Consider the following 27,898-nt stretch of genomic DNA (forward strand, 5'->3'; position numbering starts at 1 on the left):
CAAGGTCAGACTTCCTCTCCTTAAAAGGGATGGTCTCATTTATCACAAATCATTACTTCTTCAATTTAAGCAATTATCTGGCACTCTTTCTGTCATTAGCATCATCTTATGGCATTAAATATCAAGCACAGTATTATACAGTATTCCTGCTTAAAAAAATAAACAAACCAATATTGTCCTGACCACACTATTTTCAACAGACAATAATTGCCATCTAATAATTCTGGTACAGTATATTGACCAGATGATCTCATAAAGCAAATCAGTTTCAATACTTACATCTTTATAAAATACATCAGCATTGCTCTGTACATCATAAGCCAAAACATTGGTAGGAGTTCCGACTACTAAGGTATCATATAGTTGCGAAGCAGCAAGGCGGCCAGCTGTAATTGCAGAAACGGTCTGATTGATGTTGAGTAATGAAGTCTCCGTGCTACTCTGGCTTAGGGACATACGTCCCCCTGACACACCAAGTCTTTGATGAGGATTATGAACAAGAACCTGAAATCATATAAGAAAATAGAATAAATTTATTTTTACGTTTGAGAAGACAAAACAGATATAAGGAAGAATGAAGAACTGCAAAGATAAATGTATTATTAATAAAGAAAATGAATGAACTCATTTTCCCATAGAACAGCATTCAATTTTTCTCACATAAAACGATATAGATCATAATTTCAGAACCACCATGTGGCACAAAGTGAGAAAACATAAAAATCCTAATATATGAAAAATTCTAAAAAGGAAAAATAAAAACTTTCATATGTAATTACCATATCTTAATTATAAAATTACATCATAAAAAATCTTCTATCAGAACATAAAAGAAATTTGAATGAAAAATGATGTAGAACCTCACTTTAAATTTCTCCTGTCATTGCAAACAATGGCAGTTAGTAGGGTGGCCAAGGTGTCACCCAACTGTTGAAATGCTACTACAGTACTAGTATTTAAAAAAAACATAGGCCCTTCAGTGGCTAAGCAGACAGTCTCATATCATACAACTCCTTAACATTTATGTACCACAGAAAGGGGAATAGCTTTATGACTCACCTTGTCAGCTGTGGTAGAAACTGTGAGGCATGCATGAGCACCATCATATTTTCCAACAGTTACTTTTCCGGGTAATATTTTCTGGTTGAGGTTTAATGTGAACACAGGAATTAACATTCTGAAGGATGATACACCTGAAAAGGGTAAAAATGCAGTCAAAACAACATTCGTAACATAAATATCCAATACGTAAATACACTCATACTTAGCAGAAAAGGCAAATGTACTCTAAGTAAAATTATCAGGAACAAAGGGATGAGATAAAACCTCGCAATGTATCATGGAAGGCACTGCCATGGTAGAAGGAAGGGATGATAAATTATCCTGCCAATTCACTGTACAGTATATGCCTTAGCCTATTAATCAGGAAAAATCTCCCTATTTAAAATTTAAAACCACTTATCTTTCAGCAGGATGGTCAATTTTTGAGCATGCATTCAACCAAAGTGGTAAGAAAGTGGGCCATTTTATTTCCAAATAAAATTACATTAAGGCTTTGGTCAAACAGCACAAAATTGCCTAATTTTTTAATATACAAAATAAAATTCACTTTAGCATGTTCATAAAAGTTTGTAAAAGTCCAGCACTAAACAGCCAATACATAACTGACCACCAAGGAAATACCCAACTAGACTAATTCTGAAGTGAAAAAATATTACTCCGAATTTTACCCATCGTGCCTGCTTGGTGGAGATTTACTGGTCAACTGGTTCAGTATAAACAAAAACCAAGCCTAATTTGTCAGGGTATGATGATGTCATACATTAGAACTACAATCGAGTGCGTAACAAAAGGGTAACAGGTCCAATATATCAGCAGTCAGTGAAGAGTCAAAATCTCAACTGACTGAGAATAAACAAGATCATTCAGTGATATGAAAATATTTTGTAACTTTTTTAATATAGGTTGGTTATTGCACTTTAGGAAATTATCTGTATTTCTGTCTTATTATCTACAGATTTAGCCCCAAAAAATATGGAGATGCTGCTTACTTAGGGGGTTAAAAATTTTATACAGCTGTTTCCCACCAGTCATCAACCAGAATAAGCTATTTAACAACTATGTTTTTTGTCATGCTTATATTTATGTTTTTTGTTCATGCTTATATGTACCATCTTTTCTGTGTTTTTACTTTCATCCCCAAGGGTTTGGTACCAAACATGGTGCCCATTTAGCATGTAAACGAATAGTTACCGAACCAGAGGGGTAGGTAGCAGTCCCAAGCTTTACCTAATATAATACCCAAAGGGATAGTATTGCTAAGTAAGAGCTTTGCACGGACTATTACCTTGGAAACTGATTTTTCCTATACTTTCAGCGTTGCTGATGAAGGAGGCGGTGCTGTTTATTGTCGGTCAATTATTATTAACCTCATATCTACCCAACATGGTTGAGAACCCTTAGGGAACGCAGGTTTTTAGAAAGGATGGGAGAAAGACTGCCCCCCGAACCCCCCGGCAAAGGAAACTCCACTTTTTACCAAAAGCTCCCCTATAACACAGTGTATGTGCAATAGCATTCCAGAATGGCTAACATACAACTTCCGAGGTTAATTACAAGTTAATTACAGTCGACCGACAAAAAATAACGGTAAATTCTTAATAAACAACCAAAAAACTAGCCTATATGAAAAATCAATTTCCAAAGTAACGCCCGATGAGGAGCTCTTGCTTAGTTCTACGGTCAGTCTTTGGCTAAAAATTGCAAAAATGTTTAAAACATCTTAACCTAACATTCTCCTTAGGTATCTAACATAAAATAGGGCACTGCGGCCTGACTCGACTAGCCTTTCGTACAGGGTTTCTATAACATATACTGTATATATATAATGTCAGGATACTGTAAATTACCTTCAACTGGTAGGTGGATCTTTTAAAAAGCCATTTCAAGAAATACTTGCCTTAAAAGAGGTAGTTCACGATTGTCTGCATGAATTTAGGAGAATATATTTCCACTGCAAATACTAGACACTCAAATGTTTGTTTACCTGGGATGGTATGTCATTTGTTCGCATGCTTTGATTTCGACTTCAGTTGATCTCATTGATAGGTAGGCGATTTTCTTGTATTTTTTTTATTGCGTAGCATAATTCAATTTAAAATTATCTTTTTATATACTAAAATAAATTTATGGTAAATTTTTAATTTCATTACATTAAAACAAAGTTTTGTGAAAATGATTAAGCATAGAGAAAACGAACATCAACCATAACAACAGGCTACAAAATAAACACTAGACCCTGAAGTGAACTTGAAAATTCTCTAACTCGCAAAAATGGGATGCACACACCGTTTATCAGTCTAGTATTACAGTAGTAATGATAGATTTAACAATAATGCCCTGAGAGAGAGTGAGAGTTTAACTGCTTACATCTTGCTTTCTTTGTTATGAAATGAGAATGTCATAATGAATGGGAAAGTGGGATATACTGTAAATATGCTGGTGATGGTCTAAAATATAATACGTTTTCTGTGGCTTACTTTTGTTACATTTTCTAATAATATATCTGGGTAACTTATATTTACCCGTGCCAACGTTTACGGTAAAGCATTATTCATTGACTCGGATCCACATATAATATATATGTATTATAAAAATAAAAGTTCAGTAGAACTATATAGGAGTTCTTGTAAGTAGGAAATACAAGCATCTAAAGTTTATATGTCACGAACTTCGTTTCCATGCCTTTCTGAAGTTAAAGGGTACACATAAAACATCCGAGAAGCTGTTAACTCCATCTTATCTTGTATAAAATTTGCTGGTTTACCGCGGCTTCCTCTCCTGTAGTCAGATTTACAACTGTTAATTTTTATATATTGGGACTCACATGGAACTTTGATTGGTCACCTGTCTCTTTCATACTGCAATTGCTCGTAATTATCACAAATATGATTAACTGGTATTCCAGTCACTGCAAACAACTGTATGCCCATTAAAGAATCAAGGAAGACACTAACTGATGCACCTGTAAACAAGACAGCCTGAGAAACTTGGATCACTCGCCCTGCTCAGCTAGTTACCTGTCATATTCAAACGTCATCCTCGAGCAGAGGTCTCAAGTTGTGTTTGGGAGCCATATCAGGTGACTGGCGAGTATCAGAGAGATCCTTTTGCTTACCAGGACACCTCGAAGGGGCAATCCCTGACTGACCTGACCTCTTTTCTGAGCAGGTGTGTGATACTGTAGGTCTTACTATAGAGTAGGTCTGCTCATGCGCAGGTAGAGAAGGGGTTTGTTGTTGCTGATTTGGGCAGGTGGGGTCTGGTTATAGAAGTCCACACCTTCACAAGGTCGATGGAAAACTGGAAAAGCCGATGGCTTCCAATATTCCTGGAATTCTTGCTTCGGGATTTGTATAGACAAAAACAAACAAGTAAATCATGTATTGTTTATTTCACATGTCATTTCATTCCACATTACAATCTAACACTTGCTCTTGTTATTCGACACAATCTACATTCATACAATGCACGAGTTACGTGGATTCATAAATTATATATATAAAAAAGTCTGTGTTCTTATGAAAAATAGGTTTGATTTCGTTTGACTGCGAATGTTCTCTTCAATACAAAGAATTTCATTGGCAACGTCTGGAGATTGAAAAAAAACACACACAGGAACGTCACAAAACATCTGAAATCAAATGAATTATGCCCAAAAATTCATAAAACAAATGCATGAATAAATATAAGGAGGAAAAAAAATAGGGCTTCCAACATACAAATACATTGTGTAATCCAGAAGGAATTGCAAATGTAATTACAATGTCACTTTATAATACATTTTTGACATTACCTGTGGACAACTGTACCTTGTTCTCCAAATGTACAGTATGGTAAATATGGGGGCAAGAGAGAAATGCTATCATAAAACAGATTTCATTTTATATTGTGACTAGGCAGTGCTCTTGCTCACGACACGTGAAAAATGAGAATAAAATCCTAAGGAATGTTTGAGTGTCTTGATAATGGAAGATTCCTTCTACATTTTTAGATATTCTCCTTATTTTTATGTGTCCACATTATGGTCCTAAGGAACAAGAACTAGCTGAAAACACTAAGACTACCCTAAGCATACAAAAAATATATAAAGTACTGAGATTTCTCTAAATAAAAGGTCTCATGTCTCCAGGTAAGAGCGTCAGAAAACGTCACTGAATTCTTCGCGATTAATAGAGGGGCAAAGAGGAAGAAGGCAAGAGCTACTCATATCATCATGACAGTCAAGTCACGAAAGATAGACTTCACAAAACAAGCATGACTAGTTTCATAATGGCCACAAGAAAAAAATCATTTGGTTAGATAAGAAGGTTTATCAGAGGGGAAAACCTTCAAGTGTGTTTGTGTTATTAACCTCCCAGTTTATCATCTTCTCGTTGATAATTTCACGAGTCGTCCTGATAAGAAGTTACTTAAATAAACCCCACCCCAAAAAAATGATAAAAAGCTGTAGTTCAATACCCATTACAGATTAAACCAAATGACTTAATCTGCTATTCTTCACCAGGACTTCTCTCTTCTAACCCATGAACAACAATGAAGAACCACAGATATTCTTGAAGAGTACCCTGTACTCTTAAGAATGGCTGGAAATTCTTTATGTACAGAAAATATTCTCCTCTACCTTCATGGCATTTTTTGATTTAGCTTTGTATATAAATAAATAAATAAATGATCAGAATAAAAAATCAATTCAGGACCCAATTCAGGACTCTGACGGATCCCTCATTTCAGAAAGAGCTGTCTTCAGCAATACACATATTAAGATATCATTGTATTACTTTATCCTTATTCAAAAAATATGTATGATGTACACAGCCTTAATACTAGGATGACAGCCGAGTCATCCAGAAGCGTCTGACTCTCCCTGACTCCAGTCGTCCTTCTTAGCTGATGAGGCCAAAACCGAAAGACGAGACGCCGCCCATGAGGAGGCCTAGACCCAACATGGCTGCCATCATGCTGCTGGCTTTTTCAGCTTTGGATTCCGACACCAATCTGCAAAAGAAACGAGATGGTCATTTCAAGTTTAGTGGTGCTGAAAGATCACGTCTCTCCACTAGGTTAAGTTTGGTTAGGTTAGGCTACGTTAGGTTATCAAAAAACCATAACCTGTACAGTGGACTTGACCTTCCACCATAAAGGTGAAATTTTATTAACTTGATTAAAAGGGACTTGCCATTACCATTTTTCAATAAAAAACAGATGTAATAAATATGCACCTGGCTCTGAAATGCACAAGGCACTGAAATTCTCTGACCTTGACCTTTGTGACTTTTAAAGGTATAAATTAGAAAAAATAATCATCTGGAAATAAACGTTACAATTCAACAATATGCAAAGAATTTATCAATATAAAAAGAATATGAGGCACGTACACTGCAAAACTTTATGACCTGGGCCTCAATAACCTTTAACCTTTGGCAAATTTCTTCCTAAAATTAACTATCTCGAGAAACTCACTAAATGCATCTGTGTAAAACTTCAGCAAGATACCCTGACAACACACACTTAAACATAACATGTCTAAGGCTGTGTAGGTAAAAGACAATGCACCAGTCTTCTGGAGTGACTTACTTTGGGCCATAAGTCATGGCTAATGAAGAGCAATATCCGTTGGACAGGGAGAAGAGCAGCATGATGACGATGTACCAGGCATCGTGTGTGAAGACACTGGGGATGTTGGATTTTGGGTCGTGGTTGCAGAGAAGGAACAAGGGGATGAACACTACGCGGGCCACTACCATCACGTACAGGATCCATGAACCCTTACGAGGCTGTGAAGAGAACAAGGAATCAGAGTGAGATGCTGCCTTGATCACAATTGGACTGTCCAATAATATATATTCTGTGATAATGGGAAATCAAGCAGGCATTGTAGTAACCATGAAAAGGTGCCACAACAACTGGGTTCACATAGTAACTTACCCACAGGATGAGTCCTGCTGACAGTCGCCCAACGTAGTCTCCAACGTTGAAGAGTAAGAAAGTAGAAACTGGTTGGAAGTAAATGTCTGTAAGAAATATTGAAAAGCACATTTGTTAGCAAGACAGGATAGTGGTAAAAAGTGAAACTTCAATTTTGTCTTCAGAACTATATCAATCAGACTTTGTTGCTAGAATGAATGAATGTCATTGTGTTTCTAAGCAGAAGATTTATAGAGGGACTTTGGTGATACTAACTTCTCCAGCTTTCGTTGGTTGATGTAGAGATGATCTTCACGCACAGGACTGGGAAGGCAGCCAAAGTCACGAAGAAGACGCCAGTCACAGAGAGGGCCACAGGCCAAATCTCTTTCATAATTTCCATATGGCCGGACGTGGCACCTCCGTTCTCTTCTTTTTCTGGACCCTTGCTCAGCTTCTCCGTCTGATCTGCGTCACTTTCTATGGACTCTTGAGGGTTGCTGTAGTACTTGTAGAAATCCTAAGGAAAACAAATTGATGTCATCAGCTCTAAATGATTGGTCTCTTCAAGATCAGTTTTGTGACATCTTCAGTATATGGAACATGGGAGGGGCATGCAAGAAATGCTGTAGAATTTTTTGGTAAATAACAGCTAATGGAACATGGTAGGTGTCTCATCCATCAAAAATGAACACCCAGAACTAGAAATTCAATTTTAAAAAGTTCACTTACAGTTTTTGACATGTAGAGATATCCACCCATCGTCAGAATCATGACAGCCACAGCGATCATGAAGTAGATGAAGGCTGAAGTGGCATCTGCAGCTCCTACTGACAGCGAGACAATACGGGCAGCCGATGCGAAGACACCTCCAATGGCTTGACCTGACATGACAGCAGTCATGAACCTCTCGGGAAACATTCCGGCCACGCCGAAGAGACCTCCTTGGAAGATAGCTCCTGAACCTGTCGGAACGTGTTGAGAACATGTAAGGACATCTCTGAACACAGCGCAGCATCTACTAATTCTTGTCGGAACGTGTTAAGAAATCTTTGAGCACAACGCAGCATCCGATGATACTTTCTCTTTATAAATATGAGAACATAACAACAAAAGGAGTAAGAGTGGGTCTCTTGTACTCACTGTTGATGAAGAAGATGACGATGATGGTTATGGCGAAGAATCCCGTCTGCCAGCTGTCAGTGTTGACCTGAGTGAGCGCCGTTGTTACGGCGAAGAGGAGGATCATCAGCGTGAGGGAGGTGAGAAGCCTCACTCTCAAGGGAAACCTGATAAAGAAGAAGAGGAAGATGGTGAGGGAAGCGAACGACTGCAACCTTCCTGAAAGAGCGTCTGTTGGAGCCGGCGGCTCAGAGACTGGCACAGTGAGGGCTTTGGTTGTTAACTCTGTTACCATGAAATCAGAATGGTCCTCTTTGTTTACGTTCGGCTTTAAGGGGACTGATATATCAATAAGAACCCTGCCTGGCTGCTGCGGTTGTTGGTTCTGTTGCCGCAAAGGCTGGGTGGTCTCAATGCTTCAGGCTAAAAAAATACTAACTTGATTTTGAAGGAAAGCTTAAGTTTTGACAAGTTTTACAGAGGGAAGTTTTGAATAAGCATCAAAAATGAATAAAAATTACGCAGTTCAACTTTAATTTTTCAGTAAAGTGAGGAAAAGAGATCAGCATGTTATCGCAATGGTAATTTAACTTAAATTGGTGTGCAAGTCCCGTAGACTTTATCGATTGTTCTTGTCTCCCGTTTTTAAGTCATGATTCCCCAACTTGCATTCTGATTTCGTTCCGACCTAACAAACCTGTACTGAGACTCTTAATTATTACGGGCATCTAAATCAAAATTCCTGTATTTCAGTGATCTCTTCTTTCTGTATTTCCCATTACATTCCGTTATTTCTGTCTAATGAACACCACAATATTCTTTGCAAGCTTGAATTTCAAGTCAGTGGCCCCTTTGGTGGGTTTGTTCCATATGAATAGGGTTCGTCTTCTCAATAATAATAAAAATAATAATAATAATAATAATAATAATAATAATAATAATAATAATAATAATCTTTAGTGGTCCCAGTTTTGAGAATTTGTCAGATAAAAGACAAATATACAGTTTTAACATTCGAGATGTATTCAAATAACAATAATAATAATAATAATAATAATAATAATAATAATAATAATAATAATAATAATAATAATCTTTAGTGGTTCAAGTTTTGAGAATTTGTCAAAGTAAAGAGATATATACACAGTTTTAACACTGGAGTTGTATTCACATTAATAATAATAATAATAATAATAATAATAATAATAATAATAATAATAATAATAATAATAATAATAGTAACCTCACCTGTGGCTGAAGAGCATGTTGATGAACAGGAACACAAAATTGGGTATTTGCGAGAAGCACACCTGCATGGGGACATAGAGATTTTGCAAGTAGGTCCTCTCCATGCTCGGTACTCCCTCGCCGGTTCCATTGTCCGGGCCCACTGCCCTGAACTTGTAGTCCCAGTACTGCAAAGAAGGAATTGATTATTTTTTTCTAGTTCTCTGTCAAAGAAAACTACTATAAAGATGGCTATTTGTCCGTCCGCCCCCAGATCTTATAAACTACCGAGGCTAGAGGGCTGCAAATTGGTGCGCTGATCGTCCACCCTCCAGTTATCAAACGTACCAAATTGCAGCCCTCTAGCCTCCTCAGTAGTTTTGATTTTATTTAAGGTTAAAGTTAGCCATGATCGTGCTTCTGGCAACGATATACGACAGGCCGCCACAGGGCCGTGGTTAGAGTTTCATTGGCCGCGGCTCATACAGCATTATACCGAGACCACCGAAAGATAGATCTATGTTCGGTGGCCTTGATTATACGGTGTACAGAAAACTCGACTGCGCTGAAGAAACTTCGGCGCATTTTTTACTTGTTTTAGTGTATTTTTTAGTTTTATCCAATAACAAAAAGGTTTTGATTTAGTATCTAGAGAGAGAGAGAGAGAGAGAGAGAGAGAGAGAGAGAGAGAGAGAGAGAGAGAGAGAGAGAGAGAGCTTCTTTGTGTTTTGTGTCTGTTTAACAAAAACAAAAGGTCTATTTATCCTTCCACTCTTATGAGTCTATGGCACGTCGGTCTAGTCAACTGACACTCTCGGAGGGACCGTAACAAAGGCCTCTGATCTTAGTCATAAAGAAACCTTGGTGCTACTTTGGCTTGTTATCTACAGTACACCCAGGGGCTAGTACTATACACGGGAGACACCGCCACGTTTAGTACTAGCACCTCGGAAGTGAACGTGAAAATATGAACATAAAAACATATATAACACAAAGAAAATGTAACTGAAAGATTAAAAAACAATCTATTAATTATATTCTAGCGATAAACAGCGCAGATCGAATAGTAGGCTACTAAAGCCGACTCATGACGCATAGATGACAAACCAAAGTAGCACTAAGAAACCTTTATCTTTCTTCGAAAATCTCCGAGGGCGATTTTAATATGCGTCTGGCTCTCGATAACGCTTTCACAATACACAGATAACTGTGCAGATAACACTAGATATTAAAAACGATAAATATTGACGAAACAAAGTCGCGCTAAGCTGCTGGAATAAAAGTTCCCAGGATCCCAATAAAGATTTCGAAAGTAAGAATCGACTCAACTAATCACATTCTTGTTGTTATCACAACAATTCCATTGTTTTTATTAGGCTCATAAATAGCAGTAAGAGATATACTAAATAACTGAGCAATTTCTTGAATGACTGATATTGCTCAAAATATTCTTGCTGACAAATTATTACACCTGCAACTTAAACTGACTTCTTATTTGCATTATTACTTTAATTTTTCCGATTATTCAAAGTATTCAGTTCTAAGAGTTATATGTTTATAAAGTTATTTTTAAATAGCGCATTATCTAAAATGTCTGCCACTGAGAGTGACAGAGCGTATCCCTATAACCAGTCTGAGGAAATCGAGAAGTTCAGAGGTCATTGTAGTTATCAAACTTACGTACGAACGTGTTTACTGATTTTTGTTATATAAAATAAACCGTTCTATATTCATTCTACTCACCGACTGGGCTGTAATGAAGAAGTTCCATGGCAACAATGTTCCCAGGCCCAGCAAGACAAAGCAGGCGTAGACGATGTTTCCCCTGGAAAGATCAAAATAAAATGTGTTTTAGTTTGTTTTACTTAAATTTCTGTCGTTGTGGAAACGGGTCACGTGCGTGAAAAATTCAAATAAGTGCACAGTAACGCAAAGTAACGTTGCAAAGTAACGTTTCAGATAGGTAACGTCATTTTCATATGCGCCGTACACAATTTGGCCTCGAGAACATGCACGTGGTCAGACCATGTCTAGACCCAGGCTCTAGATCCTGTCTAGACCTAACATTGCAAATTTAATTGAACTAACATCATGCACAGTTTCAAAAGCTGTATCCTGCTACTTTGAATCTTGTAGATAAGAAGAGAATTTACGATGTTGAAAGAGGGATACATTTCCTGTCTGTCTGGGCGTCTTATCTAACGTTTTTTTTTTTTCGTAAAAGCGCGGGAAATTCAGCATCCACGCACTTCGTTGCTTGTGTTTACGAGACGGATTTCTGGATAATCCGCCTGGATTTTTTGCCTCTTATTTTTATTAATCTTACGAAAGCAGCTGTTTTGCAGTGATTTTTGAAACTGGTAATCAATAACTGATGAACTAATTAACTATTGTTGGAGTTTCCCGTCGCCTCCGCGTGAAAATAGATGAAAAAAAAAAAAAAACTGGACTCGACACGGTCGATGAAATGACGAGTCCCACGCAGAGGGGGCCGGGTTTATAGACAACCACGTGGCGCCCCAGTGGAAAAACCGGTAAGGTAATACGTACACACACACACACACGCGCACGCGCGCGCACGCACAGACTTCCCCGCCAAAAGCGATATGGCAAAGCGATTAAAAAACCTGAAAATAACTGACTGGCGTCGTGGCGTGTCTTCTGCCAACGGTTTGAGACAAAGGACACTCTCGGCCGCGTGGTTTATCATTTTTCCGAAAGCGGTCTTTGAGTCCGCGGCTTTGTTTTTGGCCCACGAAAATGGCATTCATTTAAGCCCAGGCCAATACGTTTTTGACATCCTGTGTAAGATACACAAAGGAGGTTTAAGAGAGACTATGAATCACATCGTTGCCCCGCCTTGGTTTAACCAGTCACCGGAGGTGACCTATAGACCTATGTGTTCTAGAAGTTACGTACCCATTTTAATTCTGATTTTAGCTGTTTGTGAAATTGAGCTTTCTTTTAATATTGATTTTTCACTTTACTTTAGGAATAACTAATATCAAAGGGGAATTATAATAAAGGTTCAAATTTGGCCAGGCATAACAATATCGACTAGGCCTACATGGCTATCAAGGTACAAAAGCAATTGTTAATTAAAATTCGCTTTTCTTTGCGTGTAAGTTATTCGCAATTATATAAGAAAAAAAATCACAGTTCATATCCTCAAACATACTAACTGATAGCGGTGGATAATTATGTATAGATTTTTAATTATATAAATTAATTCGTACAGACGTTATATATTATATATAGAAATTAATTTGTATATCTTATTATTGCAAGCGTGTTTAATAGCTTAGGACTACTACCTGCATTTACCTGAGAGGTAAAATAAGTAGCTGTGATGACTAATAGTACGAGAACTTTATATATGTAAGTATATATACATACATATATATATCATATATGTTTATATGTATATATATTATTTATAAATACTATATATATTATATATATAACATATAATTGGATATATAGATTTATAAATAATGAATGAGACTGAGATACAACCACCCCATTTTCAATAGGTTTCTTGAGATGAGACTGTCAGGCCTGCACCATTCTCCAGCCTATAGTTAACCCACCTCAGTCGAACACTCCCAGGTACATAATTCACTTCACAGATCACCAAAGAATACTCTCTCTCTCTCTCTCTCTCTCTCTCTCTCTCTCTCTCTCTCTCTCTCTCTCATTGGAAAATATGAAGGGAGTGGTAACTGATAACGCTTGTAAGTACAAGTACAAGGATCTTTGTTCCTTGCTTATCTAACATGACAGTTATGTAAGTGACAAAAAGTTAGTCTCCACAGCGAGAAGCATCTGACACTGCTGTGTGTGTGTTACGGACACACACACACACAATCCCAGTAGGAGGGGGTTGATAGCGCCGTCAGTGCATCTCACATATTACATTTTTTTTTTTTTTTTGTACATCCGTTCGTATTCTCTTTCTTCAGTGTTACTTTCTTTAAGCCTCTTCTAACAATTGTTTCAGAGTGCTGCAAAAGGTTCTACTCCTCTTACGCCTTTCAAACCTTTTCAAACATTCTTTACTCCTTTTCCACCTTTCAAAAACATTCTTTAATCCTTTTACACCTTTCAGCACCTGCTAGACCTTAGGCCTAAATTCTATATGCCTTTTTACACACAAACACAAACACAAACACACTGTACAAACCACAAACTTCGTCAGAATACTCACTTAGACTCCATCACTCGTGGCAGATGCTGTACGGTGTCCTAAGCCTAGGCCAACGAACGAACGATCTCGAGATAATTATTATTATTATTAAGTCACAACAGAACGAGAGGCCCTGATCGTCTCTACGGAAGAGTCAGTAGGGACTACGGAAGAAGGAGGAGAGGAAAGTCTCTTCGGGAACTGACTCCGGGCGAAGCCTGGCACCAACTGAAGGCACTGTGGTTATGGCGGGTAAGGCAGTGACACAGAGAGACACACACACAAACACACGTTTTTATCTGGTTGGGGCGGGAAGCTCTCTCTCTCTCTCTCTCTCTCTCTCTCTCTCTCTCTCTCTCTCTCTCTCTCTCTCTCTCTAGTTGGTCTGATGGTGCTGCCCAGTCAAAGGCGCCTTTTTATGTGCGCGCGGATTCGGAAAGGACATTACGCATTTCCTTTTCACTCTCTCTCTCTCTCTCTCTCTCTCTTCCGGAGATACCTGTTTTACGCAGGGGTACAATTTTTCTTTCCTCTTGTGTGTCTACCTGGTTGTGACGCGTGCGAGGATAAGCATTCGGGTCGTTTCGGCCTACGTAAGCACGTTTACGTGCAAAATGGGCGCCGTGTTTAGTACCAGCCCCTCGGGGATGTACGTAAAACATGACATAATAATGGTAAATACCATAAACATAACGTCTTACATTGTTTTGGATGTTACGGCCTAAAGTGACTGACGGCCGATACGACCAGGACCGTATATATATATATATATATATATATATATATATATATATATATATATATATATATATATATATATATATATATATAAACATGTCAAAAGTAAACGGGAAAACAGTTAGAAACTATATAATCTCAAGAATTCCCAGACAGCGCCTTGACAAAAATGCTGTGACTAAAATCAAATAAGCTCTCTTGTAATCATACTCGTACCCACTTCACAAATGCCCCACCCAGTGACCCCGAATTGATGCCTGAAAAGAGTCAAGAAATGCCAGATGCAAGGACACACACACACACACACACACACGCGCGCGCGCGCGCATACACCTCATAGTCATGGCAAGCCAGACAATAGAAAGCACAAAGCAATTAGCAGTCTAGTCTGACAGGGAAGACACTGTAGCACAAAGCAATCAGCAGTCTAGCCTGACAGGGAAGAAGACAGAACTTTTTTAAGGAGATCAATCAGAAGACGAGATTGCTAGTCACATGCGCCTAGATTCCCTAGAAGGTCGTGTGTGATTTGTGCTTCTAGGCAACGCGGGGATGCATACAACTTGTATCTTAATAAAGCCTCTTAACAAATAAAACATTTGGAGACATTTTCTAGAATCTGGTTTAATTGATATTTATAGTTTTGTCTTGGCTACAACCAGTCCCGTAGGGGGGGTTATAGCGCCGTCAGTGCACCTCATGCGGTGCAATGTAGGCAACACTTGAAGGTCTTTGCACCGTCCCATCCTTAGGCCCCTAGCTGCAACTGCTTTCATTCCTTTTATTGTACTGTCCACCCTCTCCTAACAACTGATTCATAGTGCAACTGCGAGGTTTTCCTTCTGTTACACCTTTCAAACCTTTTATTGTCAATTTCCGTGTCAGCGCTGAATGGCCTTAGTCGCCCCAGTGTTTGGCATGTATGCCTAAAATCTATATAAATAAATAAACGATTTTGACCATCCTACTTCGTCTTTGAATTAATAGTTTCAATTTTGAATGAATTTTCTCTTAATTGCTAGACTACCAGTGACCGAATTATTTATCAGCGTCAGTTATATTTTGTTTAAAAAATTACTGAATCATGTGTCACAACTTTAAGTTAATTTTTCTATCGATGACGACGGTAAGAAGAACTCTATAATATTTCTATAATATCTTGGCGTAAACTGTGATGAAGATTACTCAAAATACCCCAGACATTAATTAAATGAAATGAGTCCTCAAGTAACCTAGATATATTTACAATAGTACTAAATAGTTAACTGTTCTGAAAATCATTGGTCTATAGGCTCACTTTGCCAGGTTGAGGAATCTTTTGGCTTCCAAATGTTTAAGCAAGAAGCTATTTCATTTATTTTTTTTTTTCTTTTTGCTGACGTCTCCTCAGTTCAGGTGTATGGGCCTAATTTCTCTATTCCCTCTTATTTGTGTGTTTTATTCATTTATTACCTTTTCGAATTCATTCTTACTTTTTGCTGACGTCTTCTGAGTTCAGGTGTATAGGCCTAATTTTCTATTCCTTCTCTCTCTCTCTCTCTCTCTCTCTCTCTCCTCTTTCCGTAGGTATATTTTCTCTCTCTCTCTCCGTCTATTTTTCTCTCTCTCTTTTCCGTCTATTTTCTCTCTCTCTCTCTTTCCGTAGGTATATTTTTCTCTCTCTCTCTTTCCGTAGGTATATTTTCTCTCTCTCTCTCTCTTTCCGTAGGTATATTTTTTCTCTCTCTCTCTTTCCGTAGGTATATTTTCTCTCTCTTTCTCTTTCCGTAGGTATATTTTTTTTCTCTCTTTCCGTAGGTATATTTTCTCTCTCTCTCTCTCTTTCCGTAGGTATATTTTTTTCTCTCTCTCTCCCCCTTAAGTGTGTTCTCTCTCTTTCTACATAGGTATAGAGTCTCTCTCTCTCTCTCTCTTTCTCTCTCTCTCTCTCTCTCTCTCTCTCTCTCTCTCTCTCTCTCTCTCTCTCTTTCTACGAAGGTATATTCTCTCTATCTCTCCCTTTTCTCTCTCACTCTCTCTTGAATATTGCAATATGATATGGCACCCACACTACCAAAAGGATATTGCACAAATAGAGAGTGTACAAAGGTCCTTTACAGCTAGAATAGAAGAAGTTAAGGACCTTGACTACTGGGAAAGACTACAATTCTTGAAATTATATAGTCTCGAAAGGAGAAGAGAACGCTACATGATAACACAGGCATGGAAACAGATAGAAGGAATTACCGAAAACACCACGGAGCTAAAAATATCAGAAAGAGCAAGCAGAGGTAGATTAACAGTGCCCAAAACTATACCAGGGAAACTACGGAAAGCACACAGGACATTAATTCACTACGCACCAGCATCAACAATGCAGCGTCTATTCAATGCGTTACCAGCTCATCTGAGGAACATATCAGGAGTGAGCGTAGGTGTGTTTAAGAATAACCTCGACAAATATCTAAGCTGCATCCCAGACTATCCAAGACTGGAAGATGCAACAAAATATACCGGAAGTTGCATTAGCAATTCTCTGGTAGACATCAGAGGTGCCTCACACTGAGGGACCTCCTGGGGCAACCCGGACGAACTGTAAGGTCTGTAAGGTAAGGTCTCTTTCCGTAGGTATATTTCTCTCTCTCTCTCTCTCTCTCTCTCTCTCTCTCTCTCTCTCTCTCTCGTGGGTATATTTCTCTCTCTCTCTCTCTCTATCTCGTAGGTATACTCTCTCTCTATCTCGTAGGTGTAGTCTTTCTCTCTCTCTCTCTCTCTCTCTCTCTCTCTCTTTCAGTAGGTATATTCTCTCTCTCACTTCTCAAGTACATTCTCTCTCTCTCTCTCTCTCTCTCTCTCTCTCTCTCTCTCTCTCTCCGTAGGTATATTCTCTCTCTCACTCCTTAAATATATTCTCTCTCTCTCTCTCTCTCTCTCTCTCTCTCTCTCTCTCTCTCTCTCTCTCTCTCTCTCTCTTGCTTTCCTTAATCACATTATCTCTCTCTCTCTCTCTCTCTCTTGCTTTCCTTAATCACATTATCTCTCTCTCTCTACGTAGGTACATTCTCTCTCTCTCTCTCTCTCTCTCCGTAGGTATATTGTCTCTCTCACTCCTTAAATATATTCTCTCTCTCTCTGTGTGTGTGTGTGCAGGCCGATTCCCCTTTGGACTTGGGTTTATATATGAGCCAATTGATTCTGCCCATAAAGGTTTTCAAGTAAAGTTATAAATAAGGAAAAAGAAAGAAATATAGAAAGAGATATAGAACCCAAGATTGAAAGTAAACGAGAGGAGATAAATAAATGATAAAGCTTCATAGGAGAAACATATTATTTAGCAGAGATAGAATCCATTAAACACACAAACACACACACAAACACATGGCTAAACATTGGCTGGGATTCAGAATCTATGCTCCCACAAAACTTGGGGAAGACATTCCTCGGTCATACCTCGTAGATTATGTTCTCTCTCTCTCTCTCTCTCTCTCTCTCTCTCTCTCTCTCTCTCTCTCTCTCTCTCTCTCTTTCCGTAGGTATATTCTCTCTCTCTCTTTCTTTCCGTAGGTATACTCTCTCTCTATTTCTTTCTGAGGCATATTCTCTCTCTCTCTCTCTCTCTCTCTCTCTCTCTCTCTCTCTCTCTCTTTCTCTTCCTTGCCGTAAGTATATTCTCTCTCTCTCTCTCTCTCTCTCTCTCTCTCTTTCCATGTGCACGCTTGCCCTTCATGTATTTTCGGACCAGAACCCGTCCCCTACGACGGGATGATGCGTCTGTGGGGTGGGGGGTGGGGGGCGGGGGGCGTTTGGCGGACCACGTGGCGTGTAATATTACCACGAACCCTTTTGACTGTAATGGTTTAGCTCAGAAGGTACAGCCGTTTGACAGTGTTGATGGGAGGAACTGGTCTAATATAAATGGAGAGAGAGAGAGAGAGAGAGAGAGAGAGAGAGAGAGAGAGAGAGAGAGAGAGGATATACTTAAGGAGAGAGAGAGAATATACTTAAGGAGAGAGAGAATATACTTAAGGAGAGAGAGAATATACTTAAGGAGAGAGAGAGAGAATATACTTAAGAGAGAGAGAGAGAGAGAGAGAGAGAGAGGGAGAATATACTTAAGGAGAGAGAGAATATACCCACAGAGAGAGAGAGAGAGAGAGAGAGAGAGAGAGAGAGAGAGAGAGAGAGAGAGATGATGCCTTGTATGCATATTCTCTGAATTCTTTACGTCAGTGACTAAGCAATTTATGATAACAACACATCTGGATTGCCAACTGATTCCATATATATATATATATATATATATATATATATATATATATATATATATATATATATATATATATATACATATATATATATATATATATATATATATATAGGATATTATATTATATGCGGCAATCTATACTGGTTTAATAAAAACGAATAAAGGAAACTTTTATGAATCAAAATGCGGCGTCAATTTCGAGAAGCGCGTGTCTGTCTATGTATGGACTGATGTCACATTATTGTGGGGGGGAGGGAGGGGGAGCTGTCATCCACTGCACCACAAATTACTTATGGGACTTCGAATTCGTAAGTACTATCAAGTTTCCGGTTCCCGAATGAGGTAAGGAAACGCCGACTTCTGTCGAGAATTTTATCGACTTCTTTCAGCTCGAGAAGTCGATAAATTCTTGAGAGAATCCGCTTTCGAGGAACCGTCGATAAATTCAAAGTCCGTTGAGCAGTGGATGACACTGCCGTTAGTTTTGAGGGAAATTTTCATGTTTTTCACAGCTCTAAACCTGTTAAACTAGACACATGATGAGCATATGGGTCTATTTTATGCCTTTCTTTACCAAACGATGCACCCTTTCTTTTCACTTGGCCATTTTGAACTAAATGATCCCTATTCCATTAATGAAGCTGATATCCTCAGTGAGAATATGACATCAGTCAATGCGTTATGGACGATGCACACGCACAGCTAAAGTGACGTCACAGTGTGATCCATAAAAACTCCCCGTATTCATTTTTTTTAACATTAAATCAAAGTGAGTGTCACGTCAAGCAAGCTAACCTCGTTGATAAACTGACTAGACCTATGTGTGTTCCAACGGCTTTACATCGATAAATGTTGCTATATTTTAATGCTTTTTTTTAATCCGAACTCACATTTTAACTGAACGAGCAAGATCAGCGCTCCGATTGAGCCTACCAAGCTCTCTCGTTTACAAGCTGACTAGGCCTATGTGTGTTCCAACCCTGCTACGCCAATAAATGTTGCGACATATTAATGCGTTTTTCAACTCTGGCATTTTACAAAAACGAGCAAATCAACACATAACGCATTGATTGACATCAATCCATGCGTTACGGACGAAACACACGCACATACATGGCTGAGAAAAACATATATTGGCGAAAACGCCAAGCGAGGATTATCTACAGGGCGTTCAGATCACAGAAAGCAAACGCCCTTTTAGAGACTTTAACAAAAGATATTCTTAAACACTTTCATAAAGAAAATTCTCATTGATGTGAATGTTTTTTTGTGTCATTTTGTGTCACTTGAAGTGTCTCATGAGATTCTGATTAGTTGAAACAACAGCTATTATGAATATAATATATATATAAGACAATAATTCTAGTTAGATTCAAATTCTCTCTCTCTCTCTCTCTCTCTCTCTCTCTCTCTCTCTCTCTCTCTCTCTCTCTCTATCATATATATATATATATATATATATATATATATATATATATATATATATATATATATATAATATACAAACGTATACTTTAATATCAGTAATTCAAGAATTCGCTCTACCTCGAAATAATATATTTTCATATATGTTACCGAAGGGAATTTTTAGTTGATAATAAGTTCGTCGTCCCGTGGGCTCGAACCAGCGAAGGACAAGAACTCAGGACTACAGTGGACGCATTTAACCAACGCGTGTTAAATGCCACTGCGAATTGGATATTAAGGACGTTTGTAGCTTATTTATTTCAGTAGACTGAATTATTATTAAGACGTGTATATGAATCACGGTGATGTAATAAAAGTCATATATATATATATATATATATATATATATATATATATATATATATATATATATATATATATATATATATATATATATATATATATATATATATAAAGATCAAATTAAGGCCAGCTGATAATTAAATACGTAATACTGTCAATATAATGTTATTACTGTAAGTGTATGAATATAATGAATAAAATGATTCTTAGCAAAAGATACGAGATCCACGGCTCGGTGGTGGCCTATCCTATATCGTTGCCAGACGCACGATTATGGCTAAATTTAACCTTAAATAAAATAAAAACTACTGAGGCTGGAGGGCTGCAATTTGGTATGTTTGATGATTGGAGGGTGGATGACCAACACACCCATTTGCAGCCCTCTAGCCTCGGTGGTTTTTAAGATCTGAGGGCGGACAGACAAAGCCGGCACAATGGTTTTCTTTTACAGAAAGCTAAAAAAAAAATGGTAGTTACCCAATGACTTTGTCATCTCTCCTTCCTCCTTCCATCACTTCCCGCGAGCCCTCCTCCTCCTCCTCCTCAAGTGTTCCGGCGGGCACGGAACAGTCAGGGAACACCATCAGACCAGTAGCAGTCAGTTACGAGACAAAGGGCCCCCCAGACAGAAAATCTCGAAGCCGAGAGAGACCTCAGGCTTTTATAGATGTTACCCCGGATCCATTGGTACAGATTGGGGGGAGGGGGGGTCTCTACTGCTTCCGATAATGCCCAAATTCTAACCCCCCCTCTCTCTCTCTCTCTCTCTCTCTCTCTCTCCTCCCCACTTCCCAGCTACTCCACTTATCTTTTTATCTGTAGAATTATGGTATGTATGTTACGCATTATCTCGCCTATGTGATTGTCCGCCCACCTTATCGTTTTTTTTTTTTTTGGGTACAAAAAGACTATTTATAAGGTCTAGTTCTCCTAAAACGGAGGTACTCTCGAAGTGACAGGCAAAAAAAAAAAAAAATACAGTGTCTAGGCCTATGTGTGGTTTGACTTATGAGTCTATGAATATTTTTCATTTACCATATCAAATTCACACAAATTATCCTTCTGATATGTAACGATATGTCAGTTCAGACTATTTATAAGGTCTAGTTCTCCTAAAACAGAGGTACTCTCGAAGTGACAGGCCAAAAAAAAAAAAAATAGTGTCTAGGCCTACATGTACTTTGACTTATAAGTCTATGAATATTTCTGTTACCATATCAAATTCATATAAATTATCCCTCTGATATGTAACGATGTGTCAATTCATACTATCGATATGGTCTAGTTCTCCCAAAACAGAGGTTCTCTGAAAGTTACAGGCAAAAAAAAAGTAATGTTTTTAGGCCTATGTAGGGTTTGACTTATGAGTCTATGAATATTTCTGTTACCATATCATCAAATTCATATAAATCATCCATTCTAATACGTACCACTATGTGAATTCAGACCATCTATAAGGTCTAGTTCCCCTACAACAGAGGTACTCTGAAAGTGACAGGCAAAAAAATACAATGTCTAGGCCTATGTGCGGTTTGTATCAATATAAGTCTCCGGATATTTCTGCTACCATATCAAATTCATATAAATCATCCATTCTAATCCGTAAGACTATGTCAATTCAGATTATCAACTGATATATTATATATTCAGTGGTTCTCCTAAAGCCAACTTAAGCTTCGTTCGTCAACAGCAAGTTGCACTTGAGAGGTTTTGAATAAGGAAAATCTTTTTCCTCTTCTTCTTCTGTCCTACATTTGAAACAGACGTTTTGTATTAAAAATATATTCGACAGTCTCCCAATCCCTTCGCGCAATATTTTCTTCAGGAGTTAGCACTTGACGTCCCTCGGAGATCGAATGACAATCTAAGCACCCAGCGCACGCATGCAAAAATCTTTTTGGGCATGAATGCTTACATATGCATACCAGTGGCGTGCATTTGCATATAGTAAGAGTTGAGAATCAACTGAAAATTGAGATCTGTCATTTCAAATACAGGTTCACTAATTACTAATGCTATCATTTTTCCCTCATTCACACGGATATATACTTTCGAGTGTATCTTACTAATTACAGAATTGGTACATTAGTTTTGCGTAAATTTTCTTTGGCCCCCTTCCAAAAAATATCTTGGTCCCACCTAAGCACCCACCCACTGATGGAATTCCAGCTAGGCCACTGATGCATACATAGGTCTTTGTATAGTATTCATTTCATACAATTCAAAAAAATTATTGGCATTCACATACATCAAATGGGGTGTATCAGCATGCCAGGACACCCTTTTTATCAATGTACAACATAATACATAATGACATAATGATTATTGTCAAGAAAACAAACCTGTTCTGGATCACCATCAACATAATACATAATGACATGATGTCAAGAAAAATTATCACCATCAACAGCATACTCCCATGAATACTTGTATGTACTCAAAGACTGTGTTGGTTTATCAGCTTTCATAGATTGGATTAACCATACAACTGTTACTGACTCAGCTATCGCGGTTCGCCATAGACCACAAGGTCTATGGACCTTGCCAAAGACCGATAAAAAAAGCGAACTTCTCTACCTGTAATCTGTGTTCTGATATCAGGGACTGAAATTACAGACAGGAGCAAAATGACAGACTGTTATATCATAGGCTATAAGAAAGGTAGATGATAAACAAGGAAAGCTAGAGAAAACTAAATGATAAACGGAAAAAACAAGTAAAAATTGTGCCGAAGTTTCTTCGGCGCAATCGACTTTCTGTACAGCCGCTACACCGTATAATCTTTCAGTGGTCTCGGTATAATGCTTTATGATCCGCGGTCCATAAAACTTTGACCACAGCTCGATGGTGGCCCTTCCTATATCATTGCCAGAAGCACGATTATGGTTGATTTTAACCTTAAATCAAATGAAAACTAATGAGGCTAGAAGGCTGCAATTTGGTATGTTTGATGATTGGAGGGTGGATGAGCAACATACCCATTTGCAGCCCTCTAGCCTTAGCAGTTTTTGAGATCTGAGGGCGGACAGAAAAAGTGCGGACGGACAGACAAAGCCAGCACAATAGTTTTAATTTCAGGAAACTAACTAGACCAGATATCATCAGAGGGCATTTGCATATCGCATCAGCCACTAATGTCACTGACTCTCTCTCTCTCTCTCTCTCTCTCTCTCTCTCTCTCTCTCTCTCTCTCTCTCTCTCATTTAGAGCAGCCCGTAATGGAGACATTACACATCTTTGCCTTGTGACTGTTATTACTCAAAATTTTAATCAAACAACAATTGCCCAGCGCACCCTCTAACATTGCTAACAAATTCTACCACACGACAAGTCTTTAGTACCTAATGTGGCTGTAAATACCCACACATTACTACTATAATGGAGACTTGGCTCAACAGTCCCTATGGACATTACAAGTTCCACCTTCAGATCTCTTGCAGAGATCCTGCTACCTTTTTTGCCCCACCTATGTGGTAAATCACCTTTCTAACTCTACTGACAGCTCATCAGAAACAGCGACCTCTACCAAGGATTAAGCTGAGAAAAGAAGAAGAAGAAGAAGAAGAAGAAGAAGAAGAAGAGGGAAAAGAAGAAGAAGAAGAACTTTCGGTGCTAATTTGGCTTGTTATCTATGCGTCACCTACTCCGAAGTGCTAGTACTAAACATGGCGGAAGCTCAATGGGACGCCGTGTTTAGTGCTAGCCCCTCGGGGATCAAAGTACTATATACTACACCTATTTCTATATTGTGTGGTCGACAAATTATACTAATAAACTATATCTTTGATCCCAGAGGGGCTAGTAGTAAACATGGCGTCCCAAGGAGATTCTGCCATGTTTAGTACTAGCACCTCGCACTAGGTGACATTTAGATAACAAGCCAAAGTAGCACCCAACTTTCTCCATTCTCCTCCCAAATCTTGTCACCAGTCATTCCAACTTCTCGTCACCAACGTGCCACTAGGAAAAGTACAAAGACGGGGTATTGAGAGATATTATGAGCGAATAGCTTACAAGGCAAAGGAGTGACAACTGATATTTTGATATTATCCCATTTTTATCAAATATATGTCCCCGTTCCGGTTCGGGGAAAGTTCTAATGTAGAAGATAGAAAAATGATTGTGCATGTGTGTGTGTGTGGGGGGGTAAGTGTTGGGGGAGGGGTTGTCAAATGACGTGTCTTCCTGTAATGCAGGAATCTCTGACCTAATTTTTGGATGATTACATTTTTTGCTCGACAGTGGGAAAAAATTTCCAGTTGAAGAAATCTATTACAGGGTACGAAAGATAAGCCATGTCGTGTACTGTGTTCGCACACATACACGAGTGTGTATTTGTGTACGTGTTGTGTAAGCACTGATGAAGAGATGTGTGCGCCAAGATCATTCAGATAATTATGGAAAAATGCGTATTAATACCATTACATCTAGATACCTTGTAATTACATAATATCATCCTTTTTTGTGTTCTTAGATAATTAAGGAAACTAAGTTACAATTAAGTTCATTAGATATTTTAACTTTCAGAACTGAATACATTTTCGTTTATATAGAAAATTAATTTTTTTATTAATTCTTGATACAAAATTATCTGTCCTGAAGCGCTTTGTCCACACACAGTCTCAAACTTATGATCAGGTTTGCATCTCACAATTGTTTAGAGAAATGTAAAGTAGTTCCAGTTACTCTGTCAGTGAGGAATCAACAAGTATGAAGAAGGCAGTACATATATATATATATATATATATATATATATATATATATATATATATATATATATATATATATATATATATATATATATATATATATATATATATATATTCTTCTCTATACTTGTAGATTCGACAATTCTTCAGAATACTCACTCCATCGAGAACATAGCCAAATGTATATCTGTTATACTTTCTCCTTGCAATTACTTCAGTGAAGCATTTTCATGACTTGTTCTCATATTCCTGTCATGTATATTATATATATATATATATGTGTGTGTGTGTGTGTGTGTGTATGTATATAATTTAGCTATGCTTCCGACAGAATGAAACAGCATCCGAAAGTGAAATTGTACATCATAAGTTCAGTACGATTTGCTATGGTTAAGCTTATAGAAGATATTCTCATTTTAACAATAAAGCTTTGTGAAGAGTATTAAGAGTCAGATACAGAAGTTCCATAGATAAGACCATGACGAAAGGGAATCGGACATGGTTTGGACATGTCGTTCGTACGACCCCTGGGAGAACGGAATGTGATGACATCAGCTGGGCTCCTGTGGGCACCAGAAGAGTTGGAAGACCAAGACCAAATTGGAAGAGAACTACAAGAAGAAGGCTGGAGATGAGTGGAGATTTGTGAAACTCAAAGCACAAGAAAGACATGAATGATGGAATTTGGTAGAAGCCCTTTGAATTGAATAGTGTTCAAGGCAAAAATAATGGTGATGAAATAATTTACTGAATATAACTGAATATAGAATTTAGGCCAAAGGGCAAGCACTGGGACCTATGAGGTCATCAGCGCTGAAACGGAAATTGACAGTAAAATGATTGAAAGGTGTAACAGGAGGACAACCTCACAGTTGCAATATGAATCAACTATTAGGAGAGGGTGGAAGGTAAGATGGAAGAGAGAGAATATGAAGGAGGTACAGTAAAAGGAACGAAAGGGGTTGTGGCAGCTAGGGACCTAAGAAGGGCCGCTGCAAAGAACCTTAAGTAATGCCTACAGCGCACCGCATGAGGTGCACTGACGGCGCTACCCCCCTATGGGTTTCTGGAACTGAAAGCATGCAGAGAAAGAATAGATGGTGGAATTTGACAGAGGCTCTTTGGTGGTGAAATAATGATGATCAGTAATTTATTTGAGTGTTAATCCTATTCCCAGAAGTGTCAACTCTGGACTTGCAACCTTACTGGCAGACCTCACAACATAACAAAGGCCTCTGTCGAGGAAAAACTGCCTCAGAACTGTGCTAAGCCACAGACTACAGGAAGATCTCAGATAAGTTTGAATGTGGAAGGAAAAATTCCCGGGCAAGGGCACAATGCTGGAGACAGCGTATTCAGAGACAGAAGCAGATGTTGATATACCGGCTTATCACATTTCCTGTTTGACATCTGGAGAACTTTGACGCAGAGGGCACAGACTAAGAGATTAGGTTTTTTTTTTTTTGTAGCGTGAAGACAATTGTTGGAGGAAATTCTTGAACTATATCCGTCCTTCAGTTTGGGGAATTTTACTGCACGTGTTCTGGCAAAATGATTATGAAATGAACCATTCAGCTAGTGTCAGAAATGCCTGGAAAAGGCCCGTCAGAAACAGCGACCCCAACTAGGGACTGAGCTGAGAAGAAGCAGCAGAAATAGAAGATTATTCATGCTGTAAGTCTCCTAACAGTCATGTTGTAGGGAATATAGTGCACCAACCAACCAGAAAAGTTCCAGAGCCAAAGAAGCAAGAGTCAATGAAATTTCCTTTTATTTCACAGAAGCAAATGTGAGAAGAGGTGGTGTGACTGGTTTTACGAGAAAGTGGTACACTTGCTAAGTCATCAGTAGCCACTGCCTGGTTCCCCTAGGTGGAGAGGAGCCATTTCTCCACTCTCCACCCAAGGCAGACCTGGTGGAACCAAGCCTGTCCTTCTCCTCTTGGTCTTATGAGCGACCTTAAAACCTCGTTTTTAGAAGCAGATTAAGATCTATAAGTGTGAGTAATATTGATACCTGTTCATGCATATATCTATAAATTAATCTTCGTTTTAAAAGTTGGTCTCTAACAGAGATTTTTATTAAAAACAAGGAAAAATGCGCCAAAGTTTTTTTGGCGCAATTGAGTTTTCTGTATAGTGTGTAATCAAGGCCAACAAAAATAGATTTACCTTTCGGTGGTCTCGGTATAACGCTGTATGAGCCGCGGCACATTAAACTTTAACTACGGCCTGGTGGTGGCCTGTCCTATATCATTGCCAGAAGCATGATTATGGTTAATTTTAACCTTAAATAAAATAAAAACTACTGCAGCTAGAGGGCTGCAATTTGGCATGTTTGATGATTGGAGGGTGGATGATCAACATACCAATTTGCAGCCCTCTAGCCTCAGAAGTTTTTAAGTTCTGAGGGCGAACAGAGAAAGTGCAGATTGACAGACAAAGCCGGCACAATAGTTTTCTTTTACAGAAAACTAAAAAATTACAAGCTCTGAAGGACCTTTAACTTTTTACGGCCACCAGACGATGAGGACAGAAAGTCCTTGAAGGCTTATAGCTTTTTTCAAAAAAAAATCTCCTTCAGGTACCACCCTGCTTAAATGAGGTCATGTTATCAATTGCATTAAAGCACAGTACAATTGTGCAAGTGATTAAGATTAAATATCTGCAAATCTGTCCCAAAGGACATGCTAATCCAAATGTCTAATCTCAAGGGATTATTACACAGTCAAAATGGATAAACACCTGGTGAAATATTTGTTGCAAATACATAAAACCAGGTATGAACATGCTTTTAGCATTAATCCTGATAAAAGGATGATTTTGGGTCAGAACAAAGACAGATCAGAGTCAGAACAAAGGCAGAACAAAGTCAGACAGAGCAGAATTGAAGTCACTCCCCAATCAATGGCAAGACTTTCCACAGACCAATATC

The 27,898-nt window shown here is 38.4% G+C and overlaps 2 protein-coding genes across 4 annotated transcripts in view; both read right to left on the reverse strand.

Moving 5' to 3' along the window:
- Window positions 1–4,275, reverse strand: part of LOC136845091 (Bardet-Biedl syndrome 2 protein homolog) — a 27,340-nt gene extending 23,065 nt beyond the window's left edge. The window contains exons 1-3 of one of the 2 annotated variants that reach the window (XM_067114922.1): window positions 4,080–4,275; window positions 1,060–1,193; window positions 280–504 (exon numbers count right to left, since the gene is read on the reverse strand). In XM_067114922.1, the coding sequence (XP_066971023.1) occupies window positions 280–504; window positions 1,060–1,193; window positions 4,080–4,086 (366 nt within the window). In that variant the 5' untranslated portion in view covers window positions 4,087–4,275. Of the gene's footprint in view, window positions 1–279; window positions 505–1,059; window positions 1,194–2,959; window positions 3,070–4,079 lie in introns of those variants that run through there. The other variant, XM_067114923.1, reaches the window with a different exon arrangement.
- Window positions 4,276–4,434: 159 nt separating this feature from the next.
- Window positions 4,435–20,887, reverse strand: LOC136845093 (equilibrative nucleoside transporter 1-like). Of its 2 annotated transcripts, none has more exons than XM_067114924.1 (9): window positions 20,733–20,887; window positions 11,059–11,140; window positions 9,337–9,503; window positions 8,110–8,255; window positions 7,699–7,931; window positions 7,243–7,486; window positions 6,988–7,073; window positions 6,637–6,836; window positions 4,435–6,057 (listed from the first exon to the last, which is right to left on the reverse strand). In XM_067114924.1, exons 1-9 carry the CDS (start codon window positions 20,837–20,839, stop codon window positions 5,946–5,948), a joined length of 1,377 nt encoding a protein of 458 aa, XP_066971025.1. In that variant the 5' UTR covers window positions 20,840–20,887; the 3' UTR covers window positions 4,435–5,945. The 2 variants fall into 2 exon arrangements, with proteins under 2 accessions (XP_066971025.1, XP_066971026.1); XM_067114925.1 differs by lacking the exon at window positions 20,733–20,887 and adding an exon at window positions 13,523–13,925.
- Between the last annotated feature and the right edge of the window lie 7,011 nt (window positions 20,888–27,898).

This window comes from Macrobrachium rosenbergii, chromosome 13 (assembly GCF_040412425.1).
Source record: "Macrobrachium rosenbergii isolate ZJJX-2024 chromosome 13, ASM4041242v1, whole genome shotgun sequence".
Taxonomy (NCBI): domain Eukaryota; kingdom Metazoa; phylum Arthropoda; class Malacostraca; order Decapoda; family Palaemonidae; genus Macrobrachium; species Macrobrachium rosenbergii.